The sequence below is a fragment of the Anas acuta genome, chromosome 14 (genome assembly GCF_963932015.1).
Source record: "Anas acuta chromosome 14, bAnaAcu1.1, whole genome shotgun sequence".
NCBI lineage: Eukaryota > Metazoa > Chordata > Aves > Anseriformes > Anatidae > Anas > Anas acuta.
The window spans coordinates 10,737,779-10,760,042 of record NC_088992.1 but is presented as its reverse complement, the minus strand read 5'-3'; the positions used below and the strand labels follow the sequence as shown (position 1 = coordinate 10,760,042).

The following is a 22,264-nucleotide window of genomic DNA, read 5'->3' as shown; positions in this document are numbered from 1 at the left end:
GCCGTTGTGAACTCCATGCCGAACCCAGTTCTGCTGCTCTTACGTTGCTCTTTTGTCTGTAACTCTGCCTGTGGGATTTAGTGGTTTTTGGGACACAGTAGGTCAGTGTGGCTCCGCTTCCCCTCTGCGTTAGTTGCATTGCATTTCCCTGAAGCCCTGCTTTTCTCACTCACAGCCAGCTCCTCTTTTCCTAGGCAGGCCCTTCTCAGGAGATAAGCCCTGCATCGTGTCCCATCCTCGCTGACCCACTGTCTCTCCTTCTCAGAGCCACCTAATCCTACCCAACGAATTACATGCAAAAGCCCGAATTAAAAGAGCATCACAGTTACAAAGTCAAAAAATGCGGGCGTTAGGAAATGCCAGGTCCTGTGTAATTAGAACTTAGCTGTTAAATGTCATTAGGTTACGTTACTGTGCATCACACTTTCCATGTGAGCCCAGCCCAGCTCGGTGTGTGGTGGGGTGGCACCCCGGGAGCACCGCTCCTTCCCATCGTGCGGTGTTCACCTGCCTACCGCCGTGTTGCTCTCGGGTGCTCTGTGTTAACCCAGCCTCAGGCTGTGTGCTTCCACAAGGACTCTGAGACAGCTGTTGTCGTGGTATTGGACACTTCAAAGGCGTTTTCCTTCGTGGTTTCCCTGGGAGGCAATTTTGGCCTTGTCCCCACTTCATAGATAAATGCGTTGAAGCGATGTGGTGCAGTGCCTGCAACTGGTGCCCCCTGATTTTGGGTGCTCCATGCCAAGTTGCCTTTAGTTTGACATTTCAGAATACTGCTGTGTTTTTCTAACCTTTGAGAACCGCTTTAGGCTGTTACGCTTATCAGAAGATTAAACTTTTCCCTACATCTGTTCTTGAAAATGATTGTATGTTTATGTAATTCTACCCGAGACTTCTTGTATGGAAAACCTTGGCTCACAAGCGGTTAAGTTGGCAGAGCTTTTGTAAGCAGCCCTTGTAATGGAAAGTGTTAGACAGACTTAGCTGTAGGTGTCACTGGTAGCTACTTTTTTCTGTTAGTCACTATCCTTTAACATGCTATTTAAGTGTCTTTTGCCTGTTTGCAAATGCTGTGTCTTGTGAAATAGGGAAAAGACTACAAGGCCGTGATATTTATAATAGAAAACAGCAGTAGGAAGATGTGAGCAACACAGAGCTTCTAGAAAGCTTTGTTAGGTGGAGTTCAGCCTGGAAAAGAACAGCGTTTGTGCTGTACTCCTAGGAGCCGGGTTTTATGACTGGCTCAAGCTGTGATGATTCTGGATAAGACTAAATTATTCCACTACAGAGAACAATTTTCCTGAATGATTGTCTTGTAATTACTGCGCTGTTACTCAGTTCTTACCGTGCTTCCAGAAGATACCCTAGCAGTAGGCAATATCTTTCCTCTCAGCTTCAAGCTGCGTAAATGTTTGCCTCCTCACTCACGTTTATTTCCTCTTTTGTGTGTTTCAGATATGTGCCATCATTGGGGGAACGTTTACTGTAGCTGGGATCCTTGACTCCTGCATTTTCACAGCATCAGAAGCCTGGAAGAAGATCCAGCTGGGGAAGATGCAGTAGCAGTGAAACTCGTCTCCAAGGACAGGGTCAAAGATTGAGAAACCTACCACTACCTGTTTTTGTCTTTATTTTCTATTTGATTGAATCAGTAAGTTTTTCTCTAATGAGGCTGTTCATTGAAGACCTCTTCAACAAATCAAAGAAATTTCCATGCATTTCAGAGCTCTGAGAAGAAAAAAAAAAATAAAATCAATGGAATCAGGGCTTAGATTTTGATTCTCTCCCCCCAGAAACAGGTTGAAATGCTATATATGAAATGTACTGTCAGATCTAAGTAAGGAGAACAGTATCGTCTGTGGGAGGTTCTGATGGCAGTGTACAAACTAGGTAGTAGATTACAAAGAGTTAAGCTGTCTTTTGGCACTTTGGGGATTTTGTTGGATTTGCATGATTAGACAATCGACTTTTATATAACGCAAAGTTATACATTAGGAAGAAATTCCACCCGTGGTGCCAAAAAGGTGATGTATCTGTTGGTGAGGAATGGAAAGTGTTAGTTCCTGTAGCAAGCTTTAGAGACAGAGGGCAGAAATAACATCAAGAAATGTCTTGGGCTTTTATGGAAAGCTCTTTTGCTCAGATATGACCTTTCTAATGAAATGAGCAAATTTGAAAAGGAAGCTTTCCCCCAGCTACTTTTTCCTGGATGATCTGTGATCCAGGCAGAGGAAGGGCCTTTCTTTTACTCTGGATGTAAAAGTGGTTTAATTTCTTCCCAGAAACTGAATATCCAGTCTTGTGTTTACAGGTGGCATGAAGTAAAAACCAAACTGAGCAACACAGTTTTATGTGGCCTTTGCTTTGAAAGGGAATAGTTGTCTTTACAGCATTAGCTTTTTTTCTTTCTTCTGTGTTTGTTTCTTTAAACACAGACCACCCAGCAGTCTGGACTCTGCAATTCTGCTTTAATATTATTATTATTATTATTATTACTGTTGTTGTTATTTTGAAAAGGGGTTGTCCATTCTATGTGTCCAGAAAAAATGATGCAGTCTTCTGGGTGGATGAGCACAGCTTACTGTCTTGCTTTGTGTGTGTATATTGAATACACCTGGAAAACACGGGAAGTCTGTCTCTTCACGGTTCAAGGTGCCTACCTGTTTCTTTAAAATCCAATCAGGCATCTTTCCTGAGCCCTAGACTGACACTGTTTGCCCACAGGTACACCGACAGCAGGGCAGGCGTTCCCACAACCCGGCCCCTGCTAGCAATTTTCTTCTATTCCTTAAAACGGTACCTGAACTTCCATGCCCGTTCATTCAAGCCTCGTCTTCTGAGACCTCCAGTAAATGGAGGTGTGAGGGGGAAGCTACTGCCAAGCGTGGCTTGTATGCAACAGGAGACATGAGTTCACTAAAAATGAGACCAATGCCCACCAGTGCATTCTGCGTAGCCTCCTAAATGTTCCTTGACTAGTAACAGTCTCTGCATGCTTTGTGAGTGTCTGAGCCGAGGATACACAGATTTTAAGTGTTCCAGGATAGACAAAAAATCATAACAAATTAAAATCCTTAACTCAATCAATGGTATAAATTCTAAGACGGGTGCAGGATTTCTCTTGGATAATATCTGCTGTCCATTGCCTTTTCCTGGAGGCCAAAGTATCCAAACATTTTGTTGTAATAATATGAATCTTTGAATATTCAGTGTTAATGCTAGAGTCAAATACATTTCAAAAGTATTCCTAATACATGTCTGTTGAAATTGTCTCATTCTTTTGGAAGTAGGGAAGGTAGCCAGTTTTATCTGCACACACGCATACATGCCCACACCCCCCTAAGAATAAAAAGGCCAACAACCCCCCCCACCTTACCCTGGCCCATTTTCTGCCCTGTAGTGATTCCTGACCAGTTACAGCATTGGAACTTTTCCTTGTTCTTATTATGGACTGATTGCTGTTCCTTTAGGTGTAAACTGGACTGTGTAATTTCCTGTATCTGTTAATGTATGGATAGATTTTATACATTTTTTTTCCATTTACAAAAATCAACTTGAAAACGAGATGCTTGTCTTCATTTCGGTGCGCGTGTCCGTCTGTCCACGAGCGGTACCCACTAGGTGGCGGCGGCTGCCTAGTGGCAGCCTGGGGTTTTTCCATTGCAATTCCTTCTCCTGCTGCCTGAAGGATTTCTTTCCTCTGATCCACTGTCACCAACTGAAACTTAAAGCAAAAAAAAATCCTAGTTTTGCTCTTGAATTTGTTGGATCTTTGCTTACAGCATGCGAACTTGATGGATTTCAGGGACGCAATGTTAATGTCTTAGCAGGGCATCCTTGTGAGTGATGCAAGAGAAGATCCCTGCAGCACGGTGGATTGCGCTGTCAGTTTTCTGAAGTTTCTTCCCTTTTATAATTTCTTCAACACAAACTAGAAAAGTTGGTTGCAGATTCCTGCGTGTCTCCTGCCCCCGGTGGGTAATTTCTGCCCTTCTCCTTCCCCCCCCCCCATCTATCTGAATAAAACGCTGCCTTCTGTGCAGTCCAGGCCAGTTCTTTAAACCAGATCAGTGAAAATGTTTCACTTTTTTTGGAAATAACAGATGCATACTTCAGTGTGCTTGCTTTCTCTGCCAAAATGTCCACTGCAATCATGTAATAAATCACTTTATTTTTTTTTTTCTAAATGTGGAAACCGAATTCTAATAAAGTTCTGGCAAAGCTCTGCTGAAAAAACAGTCTGCACCTTAGTTCTCTAAGCCAGGTCTAAGCCTTTGAGCACTACCAAGCCAAGGCTGACTTCAGGGTCTGCCGTACATTGTGGCACGCTTGTCCTTCAGGCATGGCTGGCTTGGATCAGGTAATGTTGCTGCATCATGTATTTACAGAAGGATTTGCTCTTCTCTCCAAATGTGAAAGCACAGTGGTTACTGTCGTAGCAGTCCTGCCCCGTGCATACATGTGTCACTAGATTTCACTTCTATTCTCAGACATTTTCTAGAGATAAAACGATGCTGTGAAACATCAATGCAAACAACAATAATCTCAAGCCATAGTGGAAGGAAAGCTGTTGATTTTAGGTGTTCATTCATCTTGACTTTGCTCTTTCAAATCAGTATTTTGACGGAAGTATTTGTGGTTCTCCAAGAACGACATCCCTGTAGGAAGTAAAATATTTAGCACTTGTGTATATTCTGGTTTAAATAAACCTCTTCGAAGCTGCACTTCATCATACAATGAGAACCTGCAGCACGGGATGTTTGCGGTGGTGGAGTCGGCATTTCAGCTCTAGGGGAAGCTGTGAAGCTGTGCTTTGGCATGTTCAAGAACTGTGTGGACTGCTAAAGTGTTTTTTGTTTTGTTTTGTTTTTTAAGAAAATGGAAATTGGATGAGAAGAAAAAAATTGAGATGCATTTATGAATGTTTGATGTACCAAGTATCTGCATTTAACTACTGCTCTGTAAAAAGTGAAACCCGCAGTGTAGATGGTAATGTTTATAGTTAATTTTCTGACTATTTCTCATTTAAAGTTGCTTCCTGGTTGTGTGATACACAAACTTTTGGGGCTGAAAATGACTGCAATGAGTATCTGCTTTAGAACAGCCCTTTGAAGTTCCAGCTGGGATACGGCGATGAGGTGTCCTTGGAAGAAGGGGGAGAGGGGCGGGGGTTGTAGTCCTGTAACGCGGTACGGCAATGTTTAAAGCACAAGTCTTGCATTTTTACAGTGGAGTTTATTCAGGAGTTCTCGCCTTTCCCTTTTAATTTGCAACCTGATGTTAATAAAATCCTAGGCTTTTTAGTTCTACAATTACAAATAAATCTCTCGTGTTTTGATTGCTTTCTTGTTTCACTGCCATTGCAAAATCAATCTGAAAGGGCTTTTTTTTGTTGTTTGTTTTTAGTTATTGCTCCAATGAGCTAAGCGTTATGGCACAATGCGGTCACTGCCGGGGTTAACGGGGGCTCTTTTGTAATCAGCCCTGAGTCAGGGCTGGACGTTCAGCGCTCGGCTTTGCATGGTACCAAGTGTCCTAACCTCAGGTTGGGGTTGTTTTTTTTTGCCTTTTTTTTTTCAAATGAGGTGCGTGGATTGTGTTTGGAACTCGCTGGTTTTGGCTTTGTTTCCCTGGTGAGTTGGTGTGTAAAATAACCCCGGTTTTGACCCCCCACCTTTTAATTTCCGTCTCGTCTTGCTTCACGCAGTATTTGGAAATCACACTGAGGTAATTAGGGAAGATTGAATTGCGCAGGGTTACGCCAGACGGAGCATGGGCGCAGTGTGTCCGCACCACGTTCGGTAATTCGTTATTTTTAACTGGGGGGCTGCTCCTGCCTCGCTCCTGCCCTGCACCCCCTGCCTGAGGGACGGGCCCCCCTTGCGCCCCCCTTTTGGAAATCAACTCCCCAGCTCTGAGGGGAGACGGTTCATTTCTACCAGAATGAAGCAACTGGGAATAATTTCCTAAAAAATGAAGTTGGGGGGGGGGGTAAAAAATGAGTGTCCCCCTGAGGGGGGCTGGGGCCGGGCCTCGGCGCCTCAGGGGAGCCCTGAGGGGGCCCGGGAGGGGCGGGGGAGGGGCGCCCGCTTGGCCACGCCCCTTCCCGCGTGGCCACGCCCCTTCCCTCCTGGCCATGCCCCCCGCCTCACATGGCCACGCCCCCTCCCCTCTCCGCCTCCACCGCTGGCCTCCGGCCGCCAGGGGGCGCTGCTGGCGCCCGCTCCCCTCGCGAGCTCTCGCGCGAACCCCGCGGCCTCTTGCCGGAAGCGGAAGCGCCTCCTTCTCTTTCCGGCCGAGCGGCGCGGCGGCAGCAGCGGGGTGAGGGCTCCGCGGGCGGGCTGCGAGCATCGGCCGCCATCCGCCGGCATCGGCCGCGCCTGGGGGCGGGCTGGGGCCGGGACCGGGCCCTGCTGACGGGATTGGGCGCCGCTGGGCCCGGAGGGGCCGCTCCGGCCCGCAGCCGGGGCTGTCTGCTCAGGCGGGGCCCAGTGCCGGCACTGGGCGGCGCGCGGGGGTGGGTGCGGGGTTGGGGGGGCGCAGGCTCCGCGCAGACCTCGTAGATTTAATGGTCTAACGCAGTGGAAGGCTGCGATCTTCTGGTTAGCAGCGCGGGGAGGCTTGGCGTGGACAAACAGAAGCGCCCGGGGCCAGGCTGTCAGGCAGGGCATAGCTGTGTCCGGGCAGACAGCGTTAGGCGTGGTTATTGAGGCTTAGGGATGGCCAAATGCACTTCGTTTAGCAAATCTGTTACGTGCTGCAAAGTCTAACATTGCACTGCACTAATATTGCATTCTCTAAGCTTTACAAATATTCTATCTGTGCAAGTCTGAAATGTATGCACACTTCATAAATAAAGCAGATGTTTACATTGGTGCAAAACTAAGACTGCTCCATCAGATGTCCCACACTCTGAGTACACTTAGATCTGGGTTAGAAAGAATGGTCTCATGCACACACAGAGCACATTTGACAATGCATAGTGTCATTGTCAATTATGGAAGAGCCTTAAACCTTGTTTAAAATTCATATTGTAAAGCTGTACAAATTTGGAGTGGGAGTAAAAACAGCTCAGCTGCATTTTTAACTTTTAGCGTACTTAGCATAGGCAGGTGGTAACAGGAACGCGTTTGAGTAATAAGTCTCTCAAGGTTCTGTTGTTCTTCCTGCAGCCAAAATGAAGTTCAATCCATTTGTGACCTCAGACCGCAGCAAGAACCGCAAACGGCACTTCAATGCACCTTCTCACATCCGAAGAAAAATAATGTCCTCCCCGCTCTCCAAGGAGTTGCGGCAGAAATACAACGTCCGCTCGATGCCCATCAGAAAGGACGATGAAGTCCAGGTATCTTTCAGGCTGTACTGTCACGCTTGAAGTTCATTCATATTTTGTTTTCCATGCCAAATTCAAATCGATGCTACAGCATTGCCATGAGTCTTGTAAAAATAATACAAGTTAATGTAATCATAGATTTGGCCTGTTGAGTATTTCTTAAGGTCACACCAGTGAGAAGGAAGATAAGAGGAACATAAATCTGGCAGTAGAAGTATACGCCTTGTTTACATGAGTGATTTAGTTGCGTGTATTGATTATCGTTCTGGATTAAAGACTTTAAACAATAAAGCAAAAAAATGATTATTTCATTTTTGTAGGCTGTTTGCTACATGTGCTATGGGAAGGATCAGTTTAGAAATGAATGAAGTTAGATGGTCTTTTTGTTTTAAAATGCCATGATAGAGGAAAAGTTAAGATGTAAAACTGTTGAGGTTGACTGTTCTGGTTGAAAAGATTTGAAGTTACTTGATTAGGGCTTACTGCAGGCAAAATGAGGGAAAAGGAAGGTTTTGATCCATGGTATTTACCATGTTAGTGATCACCTGAATCCAGTAACTGATAGCTTTCTGGCATGAGTAGAGTTGGGAGCTCAACCCGTGCAGTTCTGGTTTTCTGTTGGGGTAATGACACTGTGTTTGTTATAGCCTAGTAATTATTACAGGGGTATTTTGTAAGTTTTGGGAACATGTTTTCTATGTTCTCTTGTAGGTTGTCCGGGGGCATTACAAAGGGCAGCAGATCGGCAAGGTGGTCCAGGTGTACAGGAAGAAATACGTCATCTACATCGAACGTGTGCAGCGTGAGAAGGCCAACGGCACAACTGTGCACGTGGGAATCCATCCTAGCAAGGTGCGTAAAGTGACATCGGCAGGGCACAAAGAGGCCTTGCTGGCAAATCAAAAATCTGCTACTTGCATAAGTAGAACCTTGTCACAGCACGTGGAATAACAGGCTGAGATTGATTGGGATGGGCATTAATAACCAAAGAAAAGCTACAGTGTCACAGTAGCAGGGAAGTAGTGGTTGGAACCAGGAGCTCTCAGATGTTTCTGAGGCTTATTTGGTAGACAAGTTGCTACAGACTTCAGAGGGTTCCTGAAATGCTTTTTGGAAGAGCTTGGCGTTTTTAAGGCACAAATAGTTTTACTTTTTTTAATGATCGTTTTGGGAATGGATTGTGTAGAACAACCCTTCATTGTTGCTGTCTGGCACTGCACTAAGGAAGTGTTGGAAATGTTTGGATAGATGCTCAGAACTGTGATTTGTTCTTGCGACTGTTAGGCACTAATTTTGCCTGAATCCAGTTTTAGCCTGAAGTGTTTTACAGTGTTTAGAGTTAGCAAAAACCAGGCAAAGCCTGTTCAGGTCATAATAGCAAAACATTTCCTATTAAACAGAACAACTAGCCAGGAACCTAGTTTGAAGCAGATGAAATGAGTCTGCTTCAAGCCTGCCATGTGGGCATGGGTATTGAAGTGCTGGTGGAGGAAATCCAGTTGTAGCAGGTTTTCTGGTCTGAAAGGTTGGTATGTATGGGAGAGGCAGAGCAGAATGGTTCCAAAACAGCCTAATGACCTGTGTGCAGTACTAACATTTGAGGTACAAGGTGACACTGATGGAAGCAGTGTACCTACAGCTGGGTATTACTTCCCTGATAAATAGCAGTGGAAGAAATTGAGGTTTGTGCTGGTCCTGCGGTTCTGTGAAAGCTTTCCTTAACTGGGATTTGGACCTTGGGAAAGCTTTGTACAGATTCTAGTTGTTAATGCATGGGAACAGGGGAATGCTTGGTTGCAAACTGGCAGTGGGATGCGTCACTGGTGTCTTGCCCCACCTTTTTTTTTATGTAAAGGGATGATTGAGACCGGACTGCACAGGGGAACTAACCAGGAGCATTTAGCTGTACTGCAGCCTACATCAATTTCTATGATTTGATTATGTCAATTGTATTTTTAAAGTGCTTCTTTCAATAATATCAAAGTATTTATTTCTTTGCCAGTTCCGGGGGTAGAAAAAGAACTGAAACTGACCAGGGGCTGAAAATCAGCACTTGGGTTTTCTTCTGCATTGTTACAAAACGTCACTAAGAATCTGGTAGCAGATGGATTGGGCAGATTATCTTTTATGTGTCCATAGCAGTAATACTTGATGATTCCTGTCCATTTTACAACTGGTCAGTAGCAGATGGTGTTCTTGAAAGCGTTCTCCACGTACGAGTCAGTGATGCGTAGACTTCATTGTTGCCTGCAGTAACGCCAGATGTTTGGTTACTCCAGGCAGTATAGCAATGACACAACAGCAGCCAGCAGCTGTGTGGTTTTCTAGTGTTCCAAAATGCAGGTAGCATTGTTTAAAACATGGAGAAATTAATAGAATCATTTAGGTTGGAAAAGCCTCATGAAGTCCAACCATCCACCGGAGTCCACCACTAAACCATCTCCCAAAGCATCACGTTCACACCTCTCTGAAATGCCGCCAGGAACGGCAACTCCACCACCTCCCTGGCAGCCTGGTCCAGCCCTGACCACCCTTCCCGTGCCAAAATTCATCCCATTAGCCAACCTAAGCCTCCTCTGGCACAGCTTGAGGCTGTTCGCCTCACATCCTCAGGATCCATTGCTTTCCTTTGTGGTGGTGGGAAGGAGAGTCAGCTGTATGCCGGTGCAGTGTCCATCGTGTTTGAGCAGTGCCTGATGTAACAGACAGCGTTCCAATGAAAAGATGGAAATTGGGTTTACTTCAAAGTAATGATTTCATTCTGTAGCTGGATCGAAATTTGGCTGCTCTTCAGTTAGCTCAAATGTGGCCATGCATCCAAGCCACAGTCCATATATTTCGATTGCTTGAATGCACCTGGAGAAATCAATACACTGCAGCGTTGTGGAATATGTGGGCAGCTCAGTACCTCAGTTCTACTCAAACCAACTTAAAAAACGTGTGTTAATAAACTGTGCTTTGGTAGTGTGCTGGAGGTGATGGGCCCAGGCCACGCTGTGTTAGCTCTGTGCTGTCAGGCTGCTGTACTTCATGCTGAGGATGCTGAATTCTTTGTCTTTTCCCTAGGTGGTGATCACAAGGCTAAAGCTGGACAAAGATCGCAAGAAGATCTTGGAGCGTAAAGCAAAATCTCGCCAGGTTGGCAAGGAGAAAGGCAAATACAAGGAAGAAACAATCGAAAAGATGCAAGAGTAGATTGTTTTCTATTTGACACCATTAAAGAACTGCTAAAACTAAACCTGGTGTTGTGTCTTCTGCGTTAGCAAGTTTTGATAAAGTGTCCGCTCAGCGTTGAAATACTTAATGGTTTAAAGTTAATGTTTTAAATAATACTTACAAGTTTAATGCTTAATGGTGGCTATATCAAAAGCCCAGTAACCTACAAGTTTTCTAATCATTTTTGCTTTTAAGAAACCATTGACCTTTCCCCTGTAGAGCTGTGTTTCAGCCAAAGCTGGGAGGAGTGGTGCAGGACAGGTACAATCCAGTAACACATCTAGTGCCTGGTAAACTTTTTTCCACTTATCTCTGACATTCGCTTAGAGAAGTTGACAGTTTTAAATGAAGACGTTAATTCTGTGTGCCGTACACATTGAACATGTTACCGGCCACTTGAAACAAACTATTTCTGGCTGTGAGCCTTTTTCTGCAATCCCCTTTAACATTTTTGCTGCTATCTACGGAATTTGACAGGAGGTGGGGCCATTGAGGGCTTCACAGGGCACCTTGCGACTACTGCATGTGCCGGGCACTGCCCCCGCCTCTCCCCTGGGTGCCCCCAGCGCCGCGCTCGGCCCTGCCCCTCCTCAGCACCCTTGGGTGCTTCCCCCCTCGCGGGCACGCGCCCCGCAGCCCCTCCCGTGCGCGCCCCCGCGTGACGTGGCGCCCTCCGATTGGCCCCTGGTGCGGGGAGGAGGCGGCCCCGCGGCGGCCGTGCCTGAGGCCGGCTGAGGCGGAGGCGGCGGCGGCGGCGGCGGCCATGGCGTACAGCGGGCTGGCCGTGCCCATCGCGGCCGTCACCGCCTTCTGGGGGGTGGTCGGCGCCCTCCTGCCCTGGCTCGTCCCCAAGGGGCCCAACCGCGGGTGAGTGACCGGGGACAAGCCCCGAGGCTCCCCCCTGAGGCGTCCCCGCCAGCCGCGGCCGGGCCGGGCCTCGCTGCGCTGTGAGGGGGCTCCCTGAGGTGAGGGGGCTCCCTGAGGGAGCGGCTCCCTGAGGCCGGGCTCCTGGTGCTGCCTTCGCTTCTGCCCCGGAGGCGCTGCCCGTAATTCCTTCCCCAGCCCTGGCTTTGAGCTGGGTTCGTGCCCCGGGGCCTCGCTGGCCTCGGGTGTCCCCGGGAGGGGTGCGGAAGGGGCGCTGCTGGCTGTGGGGAGCGGGCACCGGCAGGCAGCCCTGCCTCGGCCTCGGCTCCGGCAGATGTGGGTGTTGCAGGGCTGTGCTGCTTCCTCGATCTTACCCTTTAACAGTTACAGGCCGCTGCTGTTCTTCTTCCTCAATCTTATCGTTTAATACCGCTCCTGTCTTTGGTTCTCTGCTGACACTGCATAGCCTGCTAACTTCTCATCTCGTTTCGTTTCTTTCTTCGTTTAAAAACCACCAACCAAAGGCTGTGTTTGAATTGGTCTCTTCGTCTTCTAAGCAAGGAAGTCAGTGCAGATTTTAACAGGGTTAGGAGTTTGTGTTGTGCTGGTTGAAACTTGCAAGCGATGGCTCCTGCCTGGGACCATGTGGGAAGGAGGGGCGCCTGGAGCTCTGTGCAGGCTGTGCTGGTTCTGTAGCTCTTGTCTGAAGGTTGACCAGATGAATGTGTACCGATGGGTTGTTATTATTTATGCATTTTTATACACACACACGTATGGAATGTTATCCATGTCACAAAAGTGTTGGGAGATGCTCACCTAGCACGGGTTCTTGTTACTCACTTTGGGCGTATGCAAAAGGAAACTAAAACAAACCAACAACCTCCCCCACTTTGCTACTAAGTTCAGTGTAAACTTATTTCCTATCCTCTTGCTTTAATACCATTTCTGTAGACTTACTCCTGCCATTTCTAAGGGTAGGCCGGCTTTTACTTCTTAGCTTAACTGTCATTTATCACTATTTTCTTACTTTCAGTAAGAAAGCAAACTGATTCTGCAGATAAAATCTCAAGGCCGCTTGAAGTTGTTCTGTGTGCAAAAAAATCTACGTCAATGATAAATAATTGAAATCTCTTTGACAGAGAAGATTTCTGTAAGCAAAATTTTGAACATGAAGAAAACATTTTCCTGTGGTATTAGAAAATCCAGCTTCAGAAGTTGGATAACTTGCTGGTGCACATGGCAGCGTGTGTAATGGAGCAAGGACACTCCCTGCACTGGATTTTACTCCAGCTAAATACTGCTGCATGCTTCTGTTTGCCCAGTGTCAGTTCTTTTGTGCAGTTTTAGCCTCTGCAGTGTGCTCAGCTGGAAGCAGTTAGAACGTTAACGTTGAGTCATGTTGCATATGATCACAGCTGAGCTTGTTTTTTTTTCCCTATGTATCTTGTGGTCAGTCACAACATGACTCTTAATCAGCTGTGTCTCGTTCTTTTTGCAGTGTTATCAACACGATGCTGGTGACCTGTGCTGTTTGCTGCTACCTGTTGTAAGTATAAATACTGTCTTGCCTCTTAATCAAGGTACATTTCTCATGTAAGAAATTTGGGAGGAAACTCAAGCAAATGACTCACAGAGGCCTGGATACATGATGTTCCTCGACAGCCCTTAGAATTCTTGATCCTAAAGGCCTTCAACATGGAGAAGAAAATGTTTTCCTGGTGGTGGAAAGTGCATTAAAATAAACCAGAATTCCTCTTGTTCTGTGTCATTGCCCTGTGGCAAGTACTGTTGAGTACTGCAGTGCAGTGACTCGATGTTGCTCCTTTCCAGGTCACTGGATTATTCATTCACAAGTTTAATGACGGCGTGTCAGGAAAGCTATGTGCAGAAGTGACTTTGAAAGGTACTTGGAAAGAACTTAGTATGGAGATTAGACTGGTGAAAGTAATTAGATCTTTCAGGATAACTAGTAATAAAACGATTACTTGAGTAATTTCAAGTACTACTTGAATAGTATTTATATTTTGCTGAGTATTTAGGTATTATTTACATACTGTGAGGAGCTTAACATATTTAGAGAAATGCATCTCTACTCATTCCTAAGAACTGGCAGCCAAAATCCACGTTATCAGTGTTGCCACGTTTCAGGAGAGGCCTTGTTGGGTTGCCTACTGCACAGGCTTATGCACATTTAATTTACTTTTGTAATGTGATATTCAGGTTTTATGCAGGCCGTGAAGGCTCCCTACCCTGTGCACCAATTCTTTAGCAATCTAATCTCATGCTAGGTCCCAAATACTCAGATAAGAATGGGCAACTGGATGCTTATTTTGGCAAAGGTGTCAAAATGGGGTTCAGATTATGGTAAGATTCTGATTGGGGGGATGCTTTTTTGTTTGTTTTTTATTTAAATTTAGTTCCTTTGTTGAATTCCTTCCTATACTGCATTTTAACAGAAATCATGTCCTAGTCTTCCAGTTCAAGTTCAGAATTTGCTGGTTTTGTCATTGCTCTTTGAGGAAGGACAGTTTCCTTGAAGTCAAGGCCACGTGGCATCCACAAAATCCTCCCAGTTATGATCTGGAATGTATTTGTCACAGAGCTTCCTAAATTTGACTTAGTGTTTTGAGCACTTCAAATTTTCAGTGGTCTTTCATTGTAGGTCTAGTGTTTTTTGTACTGAAGCAGATCTATTACAAAGCTGATGTCATTAACGTGATTTACAATCTGCTTTTGCATGCCCAGTGAGTGGGTGCCTCTGTCTTCATTCTTAACCTTGTGGGCTGTAACTCGTGTTCCGTGTTTCCTTTGGCTTTCTCCAATTGCACCTTGAAAAAAAGAAGAAAAAGAAAGAAGGAAATCTTACTGTGTTCTAAGCCATCAGTAGTTAAGCACGTAAGTTTATGTGTAGTTTCTGCTTGCCAAGATGGAACAAAAAGCAGATTTTGCACCCGATGTTCCAGGACAGAACTTGCCTCATCGCACAGTCATTGTGTTGTCATGAATTCTGTATGGAATGTTCCGGTCTTGCTGAAAGGCCAAAGAATGGTTTCTGAGGATTCTTCATCAGATACAGTGTTAGGGGCTGAAATAACTTCTTGTCTCAGGTCTTTGTGTGTCCTTAGCAGGGGGCTGGTACTGTTCATCTACTTCTTCATAGGGTGGTTTGAAACTCCACTGCAGCTACTCTTGTGTTATTGATCTTTTCTTTCCAGTTGAAATGGAGAGGAAAAAAATGAATCTCCTGTTATTATTAAACACCAGTTGATTGACAAATTGATTTGAATCAGACTGGATTTAACCAAGTTTGAGTCGATCACATTTCAACTTAAACGTATTTCTTCTGTGTTTCGATTTAACAGTGATCAATTCGAGTAACCACATTGATCACGTGGTGTTAATGTGCTTGTTCTGTGCAGAATTTGTTGTGTGTGTGTAATTTGTGTACAGATTTTGTATCCAGCCACCTTTTAAAGGAGAACATACAATCTGATAAAAATAAAAGGTAAAGCGTGGGGGGTTACTGCTGCAGAAATTCCAGGTTGCACCGTTTTGTCTAAAGAGCCTAAATCTCTTCTGCGGTTTACAAAGCAGCTCCTGCAGCAGTACTGTGATATTCTACTAGCAGAGGACAGGATGTTTGAAAAATAATATTATCTGGTACTGATCCTAAAAGGATTAAAATACGGCTGCCCAATTTGACATTTAAACGGAGATAACGGGACCTTAATTTGTAACATGCAGCACAGACAGATGGCAGTTAGGGTAGGAAGACCTTTTAAAAATCTTTCTGGTAGAACATAAGGGGACTTTGGTTTCCTTGTATGAGCTGGGTAATTAGCACTAGCTGTTGTAGCTGCTATCCGGCAGGATTTGAGGACCCGTGGGTGGCTCGAACACCATACCTGATTTTAGCAGCTCCAGCACGCTGCACGTTGGGCACAGGGGCTTGCTTTGTCTTGCTCTGAATGCCGCGTTTTGTTCTGCGTTGTCACGATAGATTGTCACTTGGCAAGACACAGGAAAAGCTTTTTCAAGCCCTGTGTTGAACGCAGGGGAGCCACAGAGCTCAGAGCTGTAAATGATGAGGCCCTAGCCGTGCAGGGAGGAGGAACACGCTACAGACCTGTAATGCCGCCGTGCTCGGAGCCAGGCATCCAGCATGGTCCCAACAAACAGCTTTAGAAAAGTGCACAGCTTCTGCTGAAAGCCTGGTGACACAGGGGGGATGTCAATACTCAGAGCGTGCTCCCAGCTCGTATAGTGCACAGCCGTGCTGGTCTGAGCTCAGGCAGCAGCGAGGGGAGGTGGTGGTGTGCAGTGTCCCTCCCTGCCGCACGGCGCGAGGAGAAGCGCGTCCTTCAGGCTGTCGGTGTTCTGTCCTCCTCCCACTGCTGGTAGTCTGGGGTATTAAAGGCAGATGGTACAGTGCTCTGGCACCCCTTTTTCTAGCTTTTCTCTCTGAAAATGAACCGTTCAGAGTGAATTCTGTGCAATTTTTAAGAACTAATTTGCTTTTACCATAAGTAAGTTTAATGATTAATAGGGCTCCAAAATACGTTGTTATCACTTCAGTTAGCAAGGCCAGAAGCAAGTCAACCTAGTGGCTGTTGGCTCGTCTTGTTGGTGTCTTGCTGATGTTTCGGTTGCTTTGTGGTCTCTGTTGGGTATTTCAAGGCTTGTGTGGCTGATAGACTGCTGCAAGCTCGGCGCTTCGTTTTAATTGGAGCCCTAATTTGCACAAAACCGAAAGCAACACAGAAAATAAATATTTGTAATGTTTAAGAGTATTACTGATGTGTTGTCTTTAAGTCTGGCCAATGCCTTTTGCCCGTGGCTGCTGTAGCCTTCTTACAGCCGACCTGCACTTCGTTTGCTGGTCAAAGCATCCAGGTTTGTGTGGAATTTTCCATGACTGCCTGAGCACTCTGATCCATTTGTGGCAGCTCCCATTACAAAGCTGCTCTGCTTTTTCTCCTCCTTACAAAGCGTTCTGGAAATAGCAGATAGATGAACCAGTGTGTTCGCTAACTGTGTTTATACAGTTAGCATTTAACGGAGACTTAAATCCATGGAAGCATCCATGGCTCTCTCTGAACCTTGTAATATTTACAAAGCAAATGTGTCTTGTAGCAGCGGAATATTTATTTCTGTTTAGCTTTCCTGGATGTTTTCCACAAACTGCATTCCTCTTGTTCTGGGCGGTGGCTGTGGCTTCTGCAGCGTCGGTTCGGGAGTGCTGCGATGACAAGATGGCTGTGCCTGATGAGGATGTTGTCGTACTGATTGATTACCTGATTTATTTTATGTTCTGGGGGGTTTGTCTACAATTTTGCTTCAGGTCCCTGTTTCTTTGACGTCTGTGCCAGGTTTAATCAACTTTTGCTCAAGCACTGATGGAAATTATGCCAGGCTTGCAAGGGCAGGCTGCTGTACCTGGAAAATAACAGCAGATGAGGGAGAGTGGATTTCTCTGAGCTTGGTTGTATTCACTTATTTATTTATTTTTGGTTATTTAAAGGATGCTTCAAAGGCATCAAGAAAAGGGCTGACTTTTTTATGTTTCTATGTTCTGAACCCACGTTTATCTGACTGTCATATATTTCCTGCCAAAGAGAAACTACGCGAGAGTGCTGTCGGTGGTTTTGTGCTGCTTCAGATGGAGGAGGACAAACTTGTTTCAGCTGGGACGATTTGGTCCCAGGTCTTCATTGCTGGTATCCAGGCACTGTGTGAGCTCGAGCAAGGTTTTGAGCTGATTCGAGCCCTTGCTGAATATTGTCTTGTCTCCTCTGATAGTGCCTGTGCTTTGGCCAAGCCTTCCCTATGTAATAAGTCCTGTAACGTGGCTGATGTTCTCTCTTTTGGGTTGGGGGGTTGTCTTGCAGTTGGCTGATTGCGATTCTGGCTCAACTCAACCCTCTCTTTGGGCCGCAGTTAAGCAATGAAACAATCTGGTACCTCAAATATCACTGGCCTTAAGGACGGCTGCCCACTGCTGCAATTTATTGACCAGGTGAGTATGTTCACATCTATTAGTGTGTGTGGTATGTTAAATGATTCAGGAGAAATTGAACAGCAGTGTAAGCAGCAGGTTCGGCATCATTAACTGTTTTGCAGGAGAAATTGATTTTTCCAGGGACAGCAACAAAACAACTGTTGGGTGTTAATCTTGGCCAGACACTGTGAAAGGCTTGGGCTGAATCATTGGACAGCCTCTGCCACCCGGTCACGTGTGTTCAGCACGCAGGTATTTATAGGGAGAACGCCGCATTTCTTCATCCGACTGAAAAAACGTAGTTCGGAGGGAAGGGCCTCTCCATTAACAACCAGCATGGGTGGATTTCCTAATCTTTTACAACTCTTGAGCCCTTCCCCAGCCCACCACCATTTTATCCAAGAACCGTCCGGGTTTCCAAGGCAGCGTCCAGTTGCCTCCATTCGTCTGGGAAGCCTGAGAGGAAGCTGCAGGTCCAGGGGCTCTTCACCTCCTGTCGATGTGCACCACCAGCACCTACCTTGCAGATGGCTTTTATTTCAATGCCAGCCTGGCTGTGCCGAGTTGTAGCTCAGCCTGGTGAGGGTGATCTGGGTAGAGCTGTTGGAGTGCCATGGTTGTAGTTGTGAGGCGTGCCTTCTGATATGACCAGCAAAAATACACAGTTTTGCATTAAAAGTAGCACGGTGACTTCAGGGATCTCTGAAAGGGCAACGTTTAGAATTGAAGGTTCAAATGAAGGTTTTGCTGCAGAAGGATTTACCCGTGATCTTTGTTTTTATGCTGATAACACGAAGTAGCTGAACGCCGTTAGGGTTTTTACCTGTTTTTTGTTTTTTCCTCTTACTGCTTTAATTGCCTGCTCCTTTGCTCTTATTACTTTAACTTCTGTTTACAGAAGTCCAGCAGCAGCAGACAAATGGCAGTGGATGTTATAGTTCAGTTAAATGCCTGCTGTAAAGCATCCTGAACATTCACCCTGAAGCAAAGCTCCGCTGCTTCAAAGTAGGACTCATCCGAACTGGGGTAGTGTCAGACACTGGCATGTGGATTTGCCTGCATCTTCTCTTCTAAGCAGCAAGCAATAAAGGTAGACTTGGCCCTGCTTCAAGCAGAGGCCTGTGATTAGGTAGCTCGGGCAAGCTGAATGTCCTGGGTGCGTTTTCACTGCTCTTGTGTGGTGGTAACACAGAAATAGTTAGCAAAAACGGAGACCTGAAGTGTAGTTATCTGGAGAAGCAGATGCCTTGGATTTAAAAACTGGGCTCACTCCTGGCTGATACATGGATTGTGTGTTGCTACCAGCAAAGACCAACTGGAGATGAGGTATGACACTTGTAGTCTAGGCGTCTGCTACAAGAATCTGGGCTTATCTCCGTTTTCCTCTTATCACTTTAAAGTTGTACTGAGGAGGAGAGGGAACTAATGCGTTCTGGAATGGACAGAGAGATTACGTGAGGGGTTCTAAACTTACTAATGGAGAATTTAAGTTGTAGGTAGTGCACGCATTGCTGCTACATGAAGTAGTTTGTTTTAACCTTTGATGCGTGTGATTACATTGATTTAATTTTGAAATAAAATGAAAATTCTAGTCCTTGAGGGAAAAGCGTGCTTAAAGAAGAAGTAGAAGCAAAAAATAATCCTCAAATACCATGGTTAGATACCACGTTCATTCTTGCCTTTCGGTAGTAGGAATGTGCTACTGCAGTACTCACAGTTCTTCATGGTCTTGTTCCAGTTACCCCTGCAGAGCTGGGTGAGTCTGGCTGCAGGGAGGTGGCTGCTGTGGGCAGGCTGCAGTGTCCTGCCTGTGCACTTAGGGGCTCCAGATGAGTTTCTTACCAGACTGGAGCTGTGAATTGGATTCCATGTGAAAGAGTTGGGGTCCTTCTCTCTGACCTTGCAATTAATTCCATAAATACAGCTACTGTTTATTTTTTGATCAGTTGTTTTTGGCTAAGATGTGCCTCTGCAGTGTTCAAGGTGCATGCAATATAGTCCTTTCTCTCTTTAGCCTCTGTTTCAACTGAGGTGGGGATGGATTAGTATGGACAGAGTGTGAGGAGTTAAAAGAAAATGAAATACTAACTCCCAGAGCAGAGAGACTGTTTTACTGTTTTTTGGTTTTTTGTTTGTTTGTTTGTTTTTGTTTTAAATGAAGGTAGTGTAAGCAAACCTGTTCAACTTTACCAGTGGAGCAGGCTGAAAATACATGCAGAAGGCTTACTGCATTCTAGTAATGCCTCTATGGATGCTGACTTGATTGATCTATGCCAAATTACAGAAGTTTGGTCTTTCTCTGTGGTCAGTATCCCTCTAATTTAAGTGATGCATCAGATGGCTGACTGTAATCAAGCTAATGGCTTGGAGAGCAGTATGTAAGGATATGCAAACTTCTTCAGCTGTGGTAAATAAGGGCTGCAGCCTCTTTCCTTTTAAGCTGTGTGATGCAATGCCTGCTGTTGTCCTTACATTTGTCTCTCCAGTGTGTATTCTCAGACCATGAACTGCCTTTGCACAAGGTCTGTCATCTTGATGGCTGGATGCTGCTACAGCAGAATTATTTGAAACTTTCTAAGAGTAGCATAATTGTTCCACCAGCTCATAATATAACTAAAACTACCTGCCGTAACTTTGGAAATTAAATTGTAAGGAAAGCAAGGAAGTAGAGATTGTTCTTTTAACTCCATAAAGATGAATTACGTACAGTTCTTAACAACTTTTTGGTGCGTTTGTGGAATGGAAATAGTTGTGGTTAACTCAACAACCTGGTCTTCAATTAGTAAATCACCTCCGTGGAAAGGAGTAATTAAATTGCCTCTTGCTTTGCAGGTAAAGAAGAGATTTCCTGCAGATGAAAAAACTCCACAGATCCAAAGATGCCCTTAACGTAGCTGGTTGGATACCAAGCCTGCATTAATGCCTTAATACTTGTATTGTGCTTTAAATGGCTTGTTAAAAGCCCTCTATTTTTTTCCTACTATACTGTTTAAGAGTGTGCCTAATACAATTTCTAACTCCTCTTCAGTACTGTACATTTTTATCTGTTACCTTCAGGTGTGATTAAAATTTGATGTTTCTTACAGAGACATAGCTTCCCTGTTCACTTTACTCTGTAGGAACACTAGCTAGAGGTTTGTCGTCTGTGCTGTTCACCTCTGTTCTGTTTGACTGCACTTGGAAAAAAGTGTGCAGTGAAACTGAGGAGAAGAGAAATAATGCTGCCACATGTTGATTGCCTTTTTTCTTTTAAGTGAGTTATGTTTTGGGGAAATTGAGCCTTAAATTTCTCGTACTTGGAAATAAAGCTAATCCTTTGCTTTATACAAAATGCTCTTGTGCCATGTTTAACTCTTCTCTGGTTTTAATCAGATGCTAGTTTGCCAGAGTTCAGCTGAGGACTAACGATGTACTTGGGAGGGGAGGATAAGATCTATTGATATAACATAGGGAGGGGATGAGAAATGCTTCAAGACATTGAATATTTTGAATATGTAGCAGTTTAAAATATCTCAATCTGCTCATCGTATTTAATATTCAGTGGTATCAGTATATATTAGTATTTACTGTTTTTTTAAAAAGTTTTCTATTTTAGGTTCCAAGCTCTCACTGCTGAAGCTACAGGAGCAATAAAACAGTTCACACGGCATATTTTGCTGGTGATGAATTTCATGCAAAGAATTCAATTTCAATTCAAAGCCCAGACAAACAAGCCATTCTTGATTTTATATTTATATGCTTTTCAGATAAAGAAATTTTCCTCTATCTGAATGCTTAATATTTGCTTTGAAACAGATACCAGCTAGTAGCATGATTCAAGAAGATAAAAGAGAATGTTTTGCCTCTGTTTGTGAATATTGTGTGACCTGTTGTCTGCCTTGTGACTGCCTACTACCTGTGTGCCCGAAATTAACGTGGCTAAAGACTGTGTGTGTGACTGCAGGAAATTAGAAGAGAGATTCAGTCGCTGTGTTTAACAAACAACTCGGGTATCAAAGCCTGTGACAGTTTCTTGGTTTGTGACAACAGGAGAGGATGCAGAAAGTTAAAATATGTATGAGAGAAGCTTGCTAGTGCTTGAAATAGGTAGCCTGGATCTGCAGCGAAACGCTCTGATCTCCTGAGGGATTTTGATAATTTTCAGAAGTTTAAGAAATAAAAGGAGGGTTAAAGAAAGTGAAGTCTTGAAGACTTCGAGTCATAAGCTGACAGCCTGTTGAGAAAGTGTTAGTGTCATTTTGCGTGCTTTTAACTGGTTTTGTCAGTATTGTGTGGGAAATGCAAGTATCCGTACAGGGAGCTGCTTTTTATGGAGGTCGGCTTTCCTGTGCTGAGAATAATGAGCTGCCAGGGTGGGTGGTTGGCCCCTTGTTTCCAGAGATGTGCTATCAACAACATGTGGGGGGGAAAAAAAAAAAAGGCATTATTTGTGTTTCCAGCTATAGGTGCTATGGGGTATGGTATTAACATGGATGACTGAGTTGCAAGAAGTGAAGAAAACAATCAAAAGTTCTTCACATGTGGCATGATAAGAATGGCTGGGCCTCTTTTATTTAGTAATTTCATGTTTTGTGAGTAACTGAGGCTGACCACCTGTAGGCTGCAGCAGTAGCACAAACTCAAAGCAGCGCCAAGGAGAGGCACAGACGAATGCTCTAAGTGTGAAACAGCGCCCAGAGCCGAGCGGGGCTCTTGCATCGTCCCCTCCGACACGAAACCTCTCCCGGGGAACGTTTCCCAAACCTGCCAGGAGGACGAGCAGAGCGCATCCCACCCCCACGACCCTCCCACCTCCCTCTGCCCGCTGCCAGCCCGCCACCCTCCCTTAAATACCCCCCCGCGCGCCTCTCCCC

The 22,264-nt window shown here is 45.1% G+C and overlaps 3 protein-coding genes across 5 annotated transcripts in view; all 3 read left to right on the top strand.

The window, feature by feature from the left end:
- The window catches only part of ERGIC1 (endoplasmic reticulum-golgi intermediate compartment 1), a 66,057-nt gene extending 61,193 nt beyond the window's left edge, over positions 1-4,864 (top strand). For all 3 annotated transcript variants that reach the window (XM_068698595.1, XM_068698596.1, XM_068698597.1), the window contains exon 10: positions 1,456-4,864. In XM_068698595.1, coding sequence (XP_068554696.1) covers positions 1,456-1,563 — 108 coding nt within the window. In that variant the 3' untranslated portion in view covers positions 1,564-4,864. The remainder of the gene's footprint in view (positions 1-1,455) is intronic.
- A 1,304-nt stretch (positions 4,865-6,168) lies between these two features.
- RPL26L1 (ribosomal protein L26 like 1) lies at positions 6,169-10,571 on the top strand. The gene is made up of 4 exons (XM_068698606.1): positions 6,169-6,321; positions 7,173-7,345; positions 8,045-8,185; positions 10,400-10,571. Exons 2-4 carry the CDS (start codon positions 7,178-7,180, stop codon positions 10,526-10,528), a joined length of 438 nt encoding a protein of 145 aa, XP_068554707.1. The 5' UTR covers positions 6,169-6,321; positions 7,173-7,177; the 3' UTR covers positions 10,529-10,571.
- Positions 10,572-11,240: 669 nt separating this feature from the next.
- ATP6V0E1 (ATPase H+ transporting V0 subunit e1) lies at positions 11,241-20,742 on the top strand. The gene is made up of 4 exons (XM_068698605.1): positions 11,241-11,416; positions 12,912-12,959; positions 17,302-17,429; positions 20,244-20,742. Exons 1-3 carry the CDS (start codon positions 11,313-11,315, stop codon positions 17,393-17,395), a joined length of 246 nt encoding a protein of 81 aa, XP_068554706.1. The 5' UTR covers positions 11,241-11,312; the 3' UTR covers positions 17,396-17,429; positions 20,244-20,742.
- The last annotated feature ends 1,522 nt before the right edge of the window (positions 20,743-22,264 follow it).